The sequence below is a fragment of the Hipposideros armiger genome, unplaced genomic scaffold (genome assembly GCF_001890085.2).
Source record: "Hipposideros armiger isolate ML-2016 unplaced genomic scaffold, ASM189008v1 scaffold_1321, whole genome shotgun sequence".
NCBI classification, from domain to species: domain Eukaryota; kingdom Metazoa; phylum Chordata; class Mammalia; order Chiroptera; family Hipposideridae; genus Hipposideros; species Hipposideros armiger.
The window spans coordinates 45,893-59,766 of record NW_017732671.1 but is presented as its reverse complement, the minus strand read 5'-3'; the positions used below and the strand labels follow the sequence as shown (position 1 = coordinate 59,766).

Here is a 13,874-nt window from a genome sequence, read left to right as displayed (position 1 = left end):
TCCCAAGCCAGTTCTTAACCATCGCGCCACTCGGCTGGCCCAATAAACCGTAGTTTTATGTTGCCATGCTATGATAATACAAATAAAAGTAATGTTATAAGTTTTGCCACCCATGTGGGAATTCCCAGATGATGTAAAAGTTATCAGGGTTTACTTTCTGTTCTCTTTGATCACAAAAATCATGGAAGAATGTAAAAAGGACAAACCTGAAAGTTCATATCCACGTTTGTCTATGATAGTACAAGTTGAGAGAGACCAAACTCATGCTGAGCACAACTATATAGATATATACACGCCTTTTAAGGGATTGGAGAGTTTTTAAGCTTTATGGAAAAATAGCACAGATTCTAGAAGGGGGACCACAGAGATGTGAGTCCATATTTTGGGAGCCACACTTCTCCTAGGGGCATCTTGATTATGGGTCACATTCTGAGAGTCTGGGCAGAGGGTCATGGATATCAGGCACTCTCCTGTGAGAGATAAAAAGCTCTACCAATACACTTAAAGGGCCAAAATCCCATAGAGAAGGTAGGGTCCAAGAAGTGAGATCGATATGTTTTCTCTTAAGCAATTGTCAAATTATTAAACTTCACAAGGAAAGAGACTAAAAAGAAAATTGAAAAGAAGACTGGAGTTTTAGTACTCATGTGGTGTTAAGGAGATAAAATCTCAGATTCAGCCTTCAACAAAAAGAAGGGGCTTTGCTAATGATCCAGGCTCTCAGATAAAATTGCTAGAGAGCTATATGTAAATGCTAAGAAAAACAGGAAATGGTAGAAAAAAGGTAGATAGAATCTTGCAGAGACTGCACTTTAGCTCTAAATCAACCCAGACTCTATTATTTTAAGGTAATGTCTACCCAACCTACATGGCTACCAGAAGATAAAGTGAGCACTTCCTGGAGGAAGGCTTCAAATATATTATACATATGAAGTCAGACAATTAAGTTCACGAACTCATTCTAGAAAAAGCACTATATACCTACAGGGCCAAGTTCTATCAGTTCTGTGCAGGCTGGAGTAGGAACCCTGAGTCCGGACGAGGTTCGGGCCCACAGAAGCAGCTGCTGCTGACATACGGACCCTGGCCCGAGACATAACAAACCGTGACTCCGGAGCCTGCTGCGTAGGTGCAGGGCTCTGGTGACTTAGGCTCTTTATGTAAGCATGATTCACAGCCGCGGGAGGGAGCATGCGTACTTCTGTGCGCTCTCCTTCCCCAAAAACCTCTATATAATGGTTGCTATTGGTGAATAAAGCAGCTAGCTAGTCCCTCCTGATGTCGGCTCTGCGTGATTTCTTTTTCCTGGGCATCTCACCGCCGAAAGCCCCCCAGCAGCCCCTTGGCGACGACAATACCTCATTGCTGAATATCACTATGGTCACCTTCAAAGTACTCCTCTTAGGAAGCTATGCACTGATGCCAATACCTAGTCCACCCTCCAAAGCAATTCTGGAACTCTTTTTCTGGAATAGCAATCAGAGCTGTCATCGTATTACCCTTGATGCCCTGAATGTCATCAAAATGTCTTCCTTTCAATATTTTCTTCCTCTTTGAGTTAAGAAAGAAGTCACTGGGGGACAGATCAGGTAAGTAGGGAGGGTGTTCCAGTACAGTTATTTGTTTATTGGCTAAAAACTCCCTCACAGACAGTATCATGTGAGCTGGTGCAGTGTCGTGATGCAAGAGCCATGAATTGTTGGCAAAAAGTTCAGGTTGTCTAACTTTTTCATATAGCTTTTTCAGCGCTTCCAAACAGCAAACTTGGTTAACTGTTTTTCCAGCTGATACAAATTCATAAGGAATTATTCCTCTGATAGTAAAAGAAATTAGCAACATCATTGCAACAAGTTCGTGAACTTAATTGTCAGACTTCGTGTACACATATAGTGTTACATTGATAATATTCAAGTAAAGCTGTCACTATTTGGGGATGACATAATTTTATATACAGAGGGTGCCAAAAAATGTATACAGAGGGTGCCAAAAAATGTATACATAGTTTAAGAAAGGAAAAAACTATGTTAAAATTGTAATACTCAATATATACCAATAGTAAAAGATGAAAACAAGTCATGTGTATATATTTTTTGGCACCCCCATATAGAAAACCTTGATGATGCCACCAAAAAACTATCAGAAATAATTTTTAAAATATAGTAAAGTTGCATGATACAAAATCAATATAGAAAAATCTGTTCCATTTCTATATACTAAAAATATCAGAAAGCAAAATGGAGAAAACATTCCATTTATAATCGCAACAAAAAGAATAAAATACCTAGGAATAAACTTCACAAAGGAGGTTAAAAACCTGTACACTGTAAATTGCTAGACGTTGTTGAAAAAATTAAAGACAAAAGACATAGAAAGGTATTCTGTGGTCATGCATTAGAACAACTCACATTGTTAAAGTGTCCATCTTACTTAAAGCGATCTACAGATTCAATTCAATCCCTATTCTAGTCACAATAGCAATTTTTACAGAAATAGAACAAAAAATCCTCAAATGTGTGTGGAAGCACCAAAGACCCTGAACAGCCAAAGCAATCCTGAGAAAAAAGAACAAAGCCAGAGGTGGCACACTCTTCAAATATGAACTGTAATGCAAAGTTATAGGAATCAAAGCAGTATGGTACAGGCAGAAAAACAGACACATAGACCAGGGGAATGTGTGAGCCCAGAAATAGCCCCACACATTTATAGGCAACTAATTTTTGAAAAATAAGCCAAGAATAAACAGTGCAGAAAGTAAAGTCTCTTCAATAAATGGTGTTGGAAAAACTGGACAGTTATGCGAGCATGTAAAAGAATGAAAATAGACCACTGTCTTACACCAAACACAAAATTAACTCAAAATGGATTAAAGACTTGAATGTAAGACCTGAAACAATAAAATACATAGAAGAAAACATAGGCACAAAGCTTCTGGACATTGGTCTCAGAGGCATTTCTGTGAATTTGATTCCAATTAATGGGAAACAATAGCAAGAATAAATGAATGAGACTACATCAAATGAAAAAGTTTTTGCATAGCAAAAGAAACCAACAACAAAATAAAAATGCAACCAACCAAAAGGGAGAAGATACTTGCAAATTATATTAGGTTCGTGCAAATGTAATTGTGGTTTTTGCATTGTTAAAATTTTCCTTTGATGTTGGAAAACATTTTTAAATATATGTGGTTATGTTATGCATCAACTTAATGTGCATTTTCCCCTTTATGTTTTTTTGCTAATGACTTATTACTTGCTACTTATTTTATATGTACTTTAGACTACGGAAGTGATGTTAGACAAAAAGCAAATTCGAGCGATTTTCTTATTCGAGTTCAAAATAGGTTGTAAAGCAAGTGGAGACAACTTGCAACATCAACAATGCATTTGGCCCAGGGACTGCTAACGAACGTACAGTGCAGTGGTGGTTCAAGAAGTTTTGCAAAAGAGATGAGAGCCTTGAAGATGAGGAGTGTAGTGGCCGGCCATCGGAAGTTGACAACGACCAATTGAGAGCAATCATCGAAGCTGATCCTCTTACAACTACTTGAGAAGTTGCCGAGAACTCAACGTCAACCATTCCACAGTCATTGGGCATTTGAAGCAAATTGGAAATGTGAAAAAGCTCGATAAGTGGGTGCCTCATGAGCTGATTGCAAATAAAAAAAATCGTAGTTTTGAAGTGTCGTCTTCTCTTATTCTACAAAACAACAATGAACCATTTCTTGATTGGATTGTGACATGCTACAAAAAGTGGATTTTATATGACAACTGGTGACAACCAGCTAAGTGGTTGGACCTGGGTGAAACTCCAAAGCACTTCCCAAAGCAAACTTGCACCATAAAAAGGTTATGATCACTGTTTGGTGATCTGCTGCCGGTCTGATCCACTACAGCTTTCTGAATCCTGGGGAAACCATTACATCTGAGAAGTATGCTCAGCAAATCAATGAGATGCACCGAAAACTGCAACACCTGCAGCCGGCATTGGTCAACAGAAAGGGCCCAATTCTTCTCCATGACAATGCCCCATCGCAATCGTACAACCAACACTTCAAAAGTTGAACGAATTGGGCTACGATGTTTTGCCTCATCTAACATATTCACCTGACCTCTCACCAACTGACTACCACTGTTTTAAATATCTTAATTTTTTTGCAGGGAAAATACTTCCACAACCAGTTAGGATGCAGAAAATGATTTCCAAGAGTTTGTCGAATCCCGAAGCACAGATTTTTAATCTATAGGAATAAACAAACTTATTCCTCATTGGCAAATATGTGTTGATTGTAATGGTTCCTATTTTGATTAACAAAGATATGTTTGAGCCTAGTTATAATTATTTAAAATTCACAGTCCGAAACTGCAATTATGTTTGCACCACCCTAATATTTCTAATAAGAGGTTAATATTCAAAATATATAAAGAACTCATATAACTCAATAACAAAGAAACAAACAATCCAGTTAAAAAGGGGCAGAGGATCTCAATAGAAATTTTTCTAAGGAAACCATACCAGATGGCCAATAGGCAAATGAAAAGATATCTAATATAACTAGTGATTAGGGAAATGCAAATCAAAACCACAATGAGATGACACTTCACACTTGTCAGAATGGCTATTATCAAAAAGACAAGTAGTGACAAGTGTTGGTGAGGATGTGGAGAAAAGGGAACGCCTGTACACGGTTAGTGGGAATGTAGATTGGTATAGCCACTATGGAAAACAGTATAGAGGTTCTTAAAAAAAATAAGACTAGAACCACCATATAATCCAGTAATTCCTCTTCTGGGTGTTTACTTGAAAAATATGAACACATTAATTCATAAAGATATATGCACCCTTATGTTCATTGCAGCATTATTTACAATAGCTAAGACATGGAAACAACCTAAGTGTGCACTGACAGATGAATGGATAAAAAACTGTGATATTTATTTTACACACACACACACACACACACACTCACACACACACACTGGAATACTACAGAGCCACAAAAAAAGATGAAATATTTCCATTTGCATCAACAAGGATGGATCTTGAGGACATTAGGTGAAATAAGTCTAGATAGAAAAGGACACAAACCAATTGATTTCACACTCACGTGGAATATAGCACCAAAAAAGTAACAAACAAAAACAAACTCATAGATACTGACAACAGAATGGTGGTTTCCAAAGTGGAAGAGGAGTGGGAGAGGGTGAGTTGGGTAAAGGGGGTCAAATATATGGTAATGGAAGAAAACTAGAGTCTACAGATATTGAATTATGATGTTGTACACCTGAATTTATATAATGGTATTAACCAATGTTACCTCATTAAATTTAATGAAAAAGGTAAACGCAAAAAAACAAACAAAAAAACTAACCCTCTCCCAATAGCATATTATATGATTCTAATTATATAAACTTTATATATATAAATATTTTTTTCAATTGGGGAACAGTGTTTTTCCAGAACCCATCAGCTCCAAGTCGAGTAGTTGCTTCATTCTAGTTATGGAGGGCACATCTCAGTGGCCCATGTGGGAATCAAACTGGCAACCTTGGTGTTATGAACGCTGCGCTCCAACCAACTGAGCTAACTGGCTGCCCCATATAAAGTTTAAGAATAGTCAAAAGTAATTTATAATGTTAGAATTTAGGATAGTGATTATATTTGGGGATAATGAGTATGACAGGGCATGAGTAGGGTATATAGAATGCTGGTATTATTTTATATCTTGATCTGGGCACTTGTTACATTGTGTGTTAAATATTTTTTTGTGTGTTTTTTTTTAAAGATTTTATTGGAGAGTTGGGGGAGGGGAACAGCGCTGGGGAATTGGGGGAAGGGGAACAGACAAGTTGCTGTCCTTTTGTTCTTCAGTCTAGTTGTGGAGGATGTCGCTTCACTGGCCCATGTTGGTATTATCATTGCACTCTTCCTTGGTGAGGCAGATCAGTTGCCAGCCACTGTACAGCCGCTTATGTCTGCCGGCTGCTCATGCCGGCTGCCAGCCACTCACAGTAGCTCACGGCAGCCCACTGCAGCTTCGTTGCAGCCTACGCTGTCGCCAGCAACTCGCAGCAGCCCAGCTCCAGGTGGAGCTGTTGTTCACCATCTTATCTGTAGAGGGCGCAGTGTCACTGGCCCATGTGAGATCTGAACAAGTGGCCATGCTGCTAAGAGCTGGTGTCCCAAGCCAACTCCTAACCAACATGCCACTCTGCTGTCCCTTAAATATTTTTAAATGTGTTTTTCACTTACAATTTGTTCACATTTTTAGGTTACATTTTAATAAAAATTGTCCTTAAAGAAGTTTACAAACAAGAAGGAGGCAAATCTGTTAAAATGCTGCTGCTAGTTGTTTCAATCTAGTTTTGGAGGGTGCAACTCAGTGGCTCATGTGGGGATCTAACTGGCAACCTTGTTGTTTTGAGTACTGTGTTTTAACCAACTGAGCTAATTGGTCATCCCAGGGATGCTATTGTTTTTACTTGCCTAATATTCACTGCCACATTTTCTCTCATTAAATTTCTATTTTCTTTGCTCAAAATAACAAGTATCCATTTGTTTTACAATCAAAACACTATAGTGAATTAGCTTCAAAGTTTATGAAATACTTCTTAAAAAACACCATCTATTTTTCTGCGAGAGTTCTTTACATACGTGCTTCACTTTGTTTCTCTTTGACTCTAAGCTATTTCTGTTGCTGAGGAAGTACTATGTGAAAATGTGTTTTTATCTGAATCATTCTTGGGCGAGACGGTTACTGTGGCTTAGCTCGCTCAGAATGGGAGGCAAAATGCACGATACCAATGATGTGGAGAAAGACGTTGTACCAACTGAATTGCTGGCAAATTCAGGTAAGAAACTGGGCTGTATGGAGTGAGTGTGAGAACTGAGGGAGTAAAATAGTGGTAGTGTTGGGATCCAGTTTGTACACCAGGGACAATGGTTAACAAGTAAAGAGCTTTCCGGGGTGAGAGATAGATTGGCTAGAGGCCATAGTTTGTTTATAATTTGTGTAACATAGACAGAAACTCAGATACTTGTCCTGACAAGTAAGGAAGGGAACTATAAGAAAAAGATGTAAGAGAACGAGATCAGGTTACATTTTGTGATTGAGAATAAAAGTGGTTAATTTCACTGAAAAGAGCAATACAAACTAAAGTATTATACAAATGCAAGGTATTAGCATTATTAAATAAGATAGAAAACCTATCATGAAAGCTCATAACAGAGGAAAAAAACTAAAAAGTAAGTAAAAGACATTTATAAATAAAAAAAGTCCAAAGAAAAACTTAGTAGAGCATTAGGTGAAATTAGTTTACATGGGATGTACTGTAAAGAGGACAAATATGTATATATGTACATATATCCCATATATTACATATTTATATGAAGTTTCAAATTAAAAAAATATATTTGAGGCTTTATATGGTGATTTAATAAGTGAAAAAAAAGTGATTTTGTACCATTTGGAGAAAACCGAGGTGGCACAATTTAAGAATAAAAGTTTTTTGTTCTTGATAAAAGTAGTAATTAACTTAGAGAGAAGGCAATTCAAATGAGGAAGAGACGATTTCTAATTCATGTTAAATGACTTCATTTATTTCCTCATTCACTTGGTACTTAAGTATTTTTATAACAGCTACTTTAAAATATTTATCAGATAATTCCAACATCTGTGTCTGTGTCATCTTAACATTGGCTTCTGTTGATTGCCTTTTCCCATGGAAGTTGAAATTTCCATGGTTATTCACATGCTGAATGATTTTGGATTCTACTCCAGAAATTTTTTTGTAAAAAGATTTTACTGGGGAGTTGGGGAAGGGGAACAGGCAAGTTGTTGTCCTTCAATCTTAGTTGTGTAGTGCGCAGCTAGCTCAGCTCCAAGTCTAGTCACCATCCGGCCTCTCAGCTCAAGGTGCCGTGTTCAATGGGGCACAGCTCACTGGCTCATGTGGGAATCAAACTGGTGACTTTGTTGCTCAGAACTCGTGCTCCTAACCAACTGAGCCACTAGGCCCGCTCCATAAATTTTGAATATATATTTTTATTATGAGACTCTTGACTTTGTTTAAATTTTTGGAGTATACTGCTATTTTTGGTTTTGGCAGGCAATTAGTCTCTTGAGGTTTAGGCCTTCTGTGGGCTCTGGTTCCAACCTCAGTTCAGTTTTCAGAGTCTTTGTAGTGCACTCAGTTCTTTTTTGCTTTCTCATCAGCCAGTGGTCCATCTGGGTCCTGGGCCATGTTCTATTCATTACTTTAGGTCTCAGTGTCTTTGGTACATTACTTAGGGTCAGGTTTAGCAAAAGCAGTTTGTAGGGGGGTGAGTTGAGGAGTTCACAAATAGGATTCAGAGGTCCATTTTCAAAGTTCTTTCCTCTTCATCATCTGCCCAAGGTCCCCAGGGGCTACTCTTTTCCGTTCTACATCCAGAGCTTTGTGACTCTAGTTCCCCTGCTCTATCATGCACTTCTGCAAATGTGGCTGCATCTGTCAGCCCATGTGACAGGAGGAAAGAGAAGAGAAAGCAGAAGGGAGGGGGTTTGGTCTCACCCTCTCGGAACAAGAGCTCTACTGAAGGGAGAAGACAATCACTACCCTCTGGCACAGTCATAATTCTACTGCCACTGCCATCATGATATTGCCTGAAGTTTGAGGCACACAAGAATGGACAGGAGAAAGAAAAACATGGGTTATTTTCATAGTCTGTCTGTATTAGTTCTTATTTCTACTCCTTTAGCCAGAGCCAGAGTGCTACTCCTGGAGCTCTCTACACTTGTGCCCCAATAATTGCCCATTTCAAGGCTTCTGGGTCCATTAAGTTCAGGGTACAGGTAAATTCAGTACTGTTATTGTGGCATCTCAAACTCTGGTGCTCTTGGTAGCATTGCTGTTACTATAGTATATGTAGTTTTCAGAGTCCTCAATAGCTGTTCTATGTATTCTGTTTAGGTTTTATAGTTGCATTCAATGAGAGACAGGGTGTGGTATGCTAGCTCCATTTACATGAAACCAGAATCATCCACCCATTGGGTGTCTGTAGAGCACCTTCTATTTTATAGGCACTGAGATGACAGAGACTCACTGATGAGCAAAGGGACTATGCTCCTAATGGAGCTTACAATAAAATGACAAAAGTATTTTATTGGGTTGTCAGAAAAGTCATGATGCATTTTTGCAATGAAAAACATAAAAACGTCATGACTTTTCTGACAACCCAATAATGATCATCTTTCCTTTTCACCTCAGCCTATTTGCCTTTGGTCCATGCTTTTGCAACTCAGCTCCCACCTACCATTTGAGGCTTCTTGACTTGTCTATCCTCTTGCTCTTACAAATGCTCATGGATGGCTAAATTTTATAGTTTAGGTTTAATTTGAGACCTCTGTTCTCTACTGTACTGTAAAGTATATCAATTTAGTGTCAGGGCCTAACAAAGAAAACTATCTTCTGAAGGACGTCATATTTCTGATCTACCATGTAAGGAGACTAGAAGTCATTGCTCTTTATCTACACAAGGAAAAAAACAAAACAACTAAGAAAAATCTGAAACAAACAAAAATCCCTGAAAAACTGAAAATCATCTCTTCTTAAATCCACCAGAGAACTGCGGTTATATAAAAAATGAGTGCCACTAGACTGAAGTGAGACACAGGTGGATGAAGAAAACCCTAACTTGTCAGAGCAGAAGCCCAGAAACAGAAAACTCCCCAGAAACCAGTATCAGTTCCCTTCTACTCAATATATCTTGTCCAGATTTGTGTTCTGACACCAATTTTCTGACCAACTGAGTGTCTTATGATTCAATTCAATTTTGAAACTACCCACATGTCTGCCTATTTTGTCCTGTAATTTTATGCTAGCTCCACTTACATGAAGCCAGAATTATCCACCCATTGGGTGTCTGCTGAGCACCTTCTATTTTATAGGCACTGACTTTGATGATAGAGACACAATGACAAGCAAAAAGACAAGGCTATTTAGAGCTTACAACAAAATGACAAAAGCATTTTAATAATCATCTTTCCTTTTCACCCCAGCCTGTTTTGCCTTTAGTCCATGTTCTTGCAACTTAGCTCCTGCAAGTTGAGGCTTCCCACAATTCCCTCAGGCTTGATAATTCACTGAAACAACTCACTGAACTCACTGAAGGCACCACATATATGATTATAGTTTCATTATGAAGGATGCAACTCAGGAACAGCCAAATGGAAGAGGCACATGAGGCAATGTTAGGGTGGGACTAAGAGCACAGAACTCAGACCACCCCCTGGTGGAACCCAAGTGAATTATCATCTCTGCATGTCAATCTGTTCACCAACCTGAAACCTCTATGGAATGCTGGAGTTTTGTGTCCAGAGTTTTTAATCCAGGTATTATTATAGAGGCACAATTGATTAAATCATTGGCCATATGATTAAATTCAGTTTTCTGCCTCCCTCTTTCTTTGGAGGTCAGAAGTCAGATGGTTGAAAGTCTCTGCCCTCTCATCAGATAGTGGTTGGTTTTTCTGGTGAGCAACACCCATCCTAGAGCTAGGTAGGACCCCACAGTAAATAATCACATTAGCATAACAAAAATATTCTTATGACTCAGGAAATTCCAAGGGTTTTTGAACTTCCTTGCCAGGAACTAGAATAATGACCAGGTATTTATTATGACACAGGCTTTCAATAATAATAATAATAATAATAATAATAAATTATATGCCATATTAAAAGACAAAAAATGCAGCTTGAAAACACAGAGCAAATATCAGAACTGACTCAATAATGATGAAATATTGGAACTATCAGACTAAGAATTTAAAACAACTATGACTAATATGCCAATCAAAATCCCAGGAAGTTATTTTGTGGATGTCTACAACATGGTTCTAAAGTTTATACAGAAAGGCAAAAGACTCAGAACAGCCAACATGATATTGATGAACAGAGTCAGAGTATTGATACTACCTGACTTCAAGGTTTACTCTAAACTATAGTAGTTAAGATTGAATAGATCAACGGAAGAGAAAAGAGAGCCTAGAAAAAGACCCATCCATAGTCAACTGATTTTGACAAAAGTGCAAAGACAATGAGAAAAGGACATTCTTTTCAACAAATGGTGCTGGAACAACTGGCATCCATATGTAAACAATGACCTTATACCTTTCACAAAATCCAAATGGATCAAAGGCCTAAATGTGAAATACAACACTAAAAAACCTCTAAAAGATAACACAGAAATTTTAGGTGACCTTGGGCTTGGTGATGACTTTTTAAATACAATGTTCAAGAATGATCCATGAAATAAAAAACTTAATAAATTGGACTTCATTAAAATTAAAAACATCTGCTCTATGAAAGATGTCATTAAGAGAATAAAAGTACTATAGAAAATCTTTTGTAAAACCCATACATGATGAAGGACTGTTATCCAAAAAAATATAAAGAACTCTTTTTTTTTTAGCTGAGCCATCCTGTCACCTGTTGGCAGCTCAGTGGCAGCTCAGCTCAGGCTGGGCATCGAACCGCTGTTGAAAATACAAAGAACTCTTAAATTCAACAGTAACTAAACAAAAACCCAATTAAAAATGGGTAAAAGATCTGAACTGACACCTCAGCAAAGAAAATATACAGAGTGTAAATAAGTATATTATGCTCAACGTTGTACATCATTAGGAGATTGCAAATGCAAACAAAAATGTGATTCCACTACATTCCTATTAGAATGGTTGAAACCCATAATACCGAAAACACCAAATGCTGGTGATGATGTAGAGCAACAAGAACTCTCATTCATCACTGGTAAAGCACAAAATAGCACAGCCACTTTGGAAGACAGTTTGGCAGTGTTTTACAAAACTAAACATACTTTTACTGTATGATCAGCAATCACACTCCTTGGTATTTACTCACATGAATTGAAAGCCTATATCCACACAAAAATTTGAGCGTGAACATTTATAGTTGCTTTATTCACAATTGCCAAAACCTGGAAGCAATCAAGATTCCCTTTAATAGGTGAATTCATAAACTGATACATCCACAGTATGGAGTATTATTAAGTGATAAAAGGAAAGGTGCTATTAAGCTACCAAAATAAGATCTTGGCTTATTGCCAAGAGAAAGAAGCCAACTGAAAAGGCTACATGTTGTATGAATCCAAATATAAGACAGTTTGGAAAAGACAGAAGAGACAATAAAAAGATTAATGTTGTCAGGGTTTTGAGGTGGGCAGGGAGGAAGAATGAATAGCTGGAGCATGTTGGATTTGGAGGGCAGTGGAACTATTCTGTATAATATTATAATGGCATAATATTATAATGGTGCATGCATGTCAACCAATAGAATGTACAACCCAAAAAGTGAACTCTAATGCAAACTATGGACTTCAGTTAATCATAATGTATCAATATTATCTCATCAGTTGTGACAAAAGTGCCATGTTCAAGATGTTAATTATAGTGGAAATGGGGGTGGGGGTGGAGGAGGGGGTATATGGTAACTCTATATCTCCCCTTAAATATTCCTGTAAACTTTAAAGTGTTCAAAAAAATAGAGTCTATTAATTAAGAAAAATGTCTTTAGTAACATCAATGAGAATAGCTGATGTCTCTAGTGTGGATAGAATGCTGAAGACAAATATGCCTATTTAATTAACCAAGAACATGTCTAGGTGATTTAGTTATAGTGTACTGTAGCTAAGAGATGGAGTCAGAAGAGGAATCCAACAATAAAATTTATAAGAGGTTTTATTTTTTTTTAATTTTTAAAAAAGATTTTATTGGGGAGTTGGGAGAGGGGAACACCGTTGGGGCATTGGGGAAGGGGAACAGACAAGTTGCTGTCCGTTTGCTCTTCAGTCTAGTTGTGGAGGATGTCACTTCACTGGCCCATGTTGGTATTGTGATCATTGCGCTCTTCCCGGGTGAGGCAGATCGCTCCCCGGCCTTTGGATGGCCGCTCACCGCGGCTCTTGGCAGCTCATGCTGGCTGCCAGCCACTCAAGGTAGCTCACGGCAGCCCACTGCAGCCCACGCCATCGCTGGTAACTCACAACAGCCCAGCTCCAGGTTGAGCTGTTGTTCACCATCTCTGCTGTAGAGGGCACAGTGTCAATGGCCCTCATATGGGATCCAAACCTGCGCCCTGCTCCTCAGAGCTGATGTCCCAAGCCAGCTCTTAACCAACGCACCACTCAGCTGGCCCTATAAGAGGTTTTAGATAACATAGGATGTTTTGAGATACAACACAAATATAGAAAATTGTATAAAACAAATATACAACTTAATGAATTATTGAGATGGACATCCTTATTAATTGCTATCTTTGTTAGGGAAAGAAGCTTGCTATCCAGCTCAGAAACCCTCCATGTATTCATTACGATTTGCAATCCTTTCCTCCCAAGAATACCACTAATTTTAGTTTTTAATAATCATTTCCTCACTTTAGTTTTGTCTTTTTAAAAAAATGAATTTTAAGTCCCTTTTAATTAAGAGATTCCCCCTTGATCACTTTTTAAATTTTCCTCTACATTTTCTTTTTAAGAACCAAGATCATTTGTTACATAGAATTTCTAATGGTCTTGATTGTGTTGATTTTATTCCTATAGTTTGACATGACTCTCTCTTTTATATCTAATAAATTGGTAGCTGCATCTAGAGGTGTAATCAGATTTGTGTTTATTTTTTGGGAAGGGTGCAAGGTTACTGCATGGGTTGTATATTCAATATCAATTTTAACTCCTGTGAACAATTAAATTATGGAAACAAAATTGTAAGTTCATAAAATGACAGGCCAATTTCCCCATCTAGTGAAAAAGGAAGAAATTAAGTTGAAGTAACATTTTGATGGGTAATGTTTCTAGTAGTTTGTTATCTGCATTTAAAGTAAA

General features: G+C 37.8%; 2 protein-coding genes across 3 annotated transcripts in view; both read left to right on the top strand.

The window, feature by feature from the left end:
• Nucleotides 1–5,883, top strand: part of LOC109377204 (C-type lectin domain family 2 member H-like) — a 51,512-nt gene extending 45,629 nt beyond the window's left edge. Inside the window, exon 8 of the mRNA XM_019633475.1 lies at nucleotides 5,869–5,883. The gene's annotated coding sequence lies outside the window, so the exon portion shown is untranslated. The remainder of the gene's footprint in view (nucleotides 1–5,868) is intronic.
• Nucleotides 5,884–6,705: 822 nt separating this feature from the next.
• Nucleotides 6,706–13,874, top strand: part of LOC109377198 (C-type lectin domain family 2 member D-like) — a 38,898-nt gene continuing 31,729 nt past the window's right edge. For both annotated transcript variants that reach the window (XM_019633467.1, XM_019633466.1), the window contains exon 1: nucleotides 6,706–6,848. In XM_019633467.1, the coding sequence (XP_019489012.1) occupies nucleotides 6,716–6,848 (133 nt within the window). In that variant the 5' untranslated portion in view covers nucleotides 6,706–6,715. The remainder of the gene's footprint in view (nucleotides 6,849–13,874) is intronic.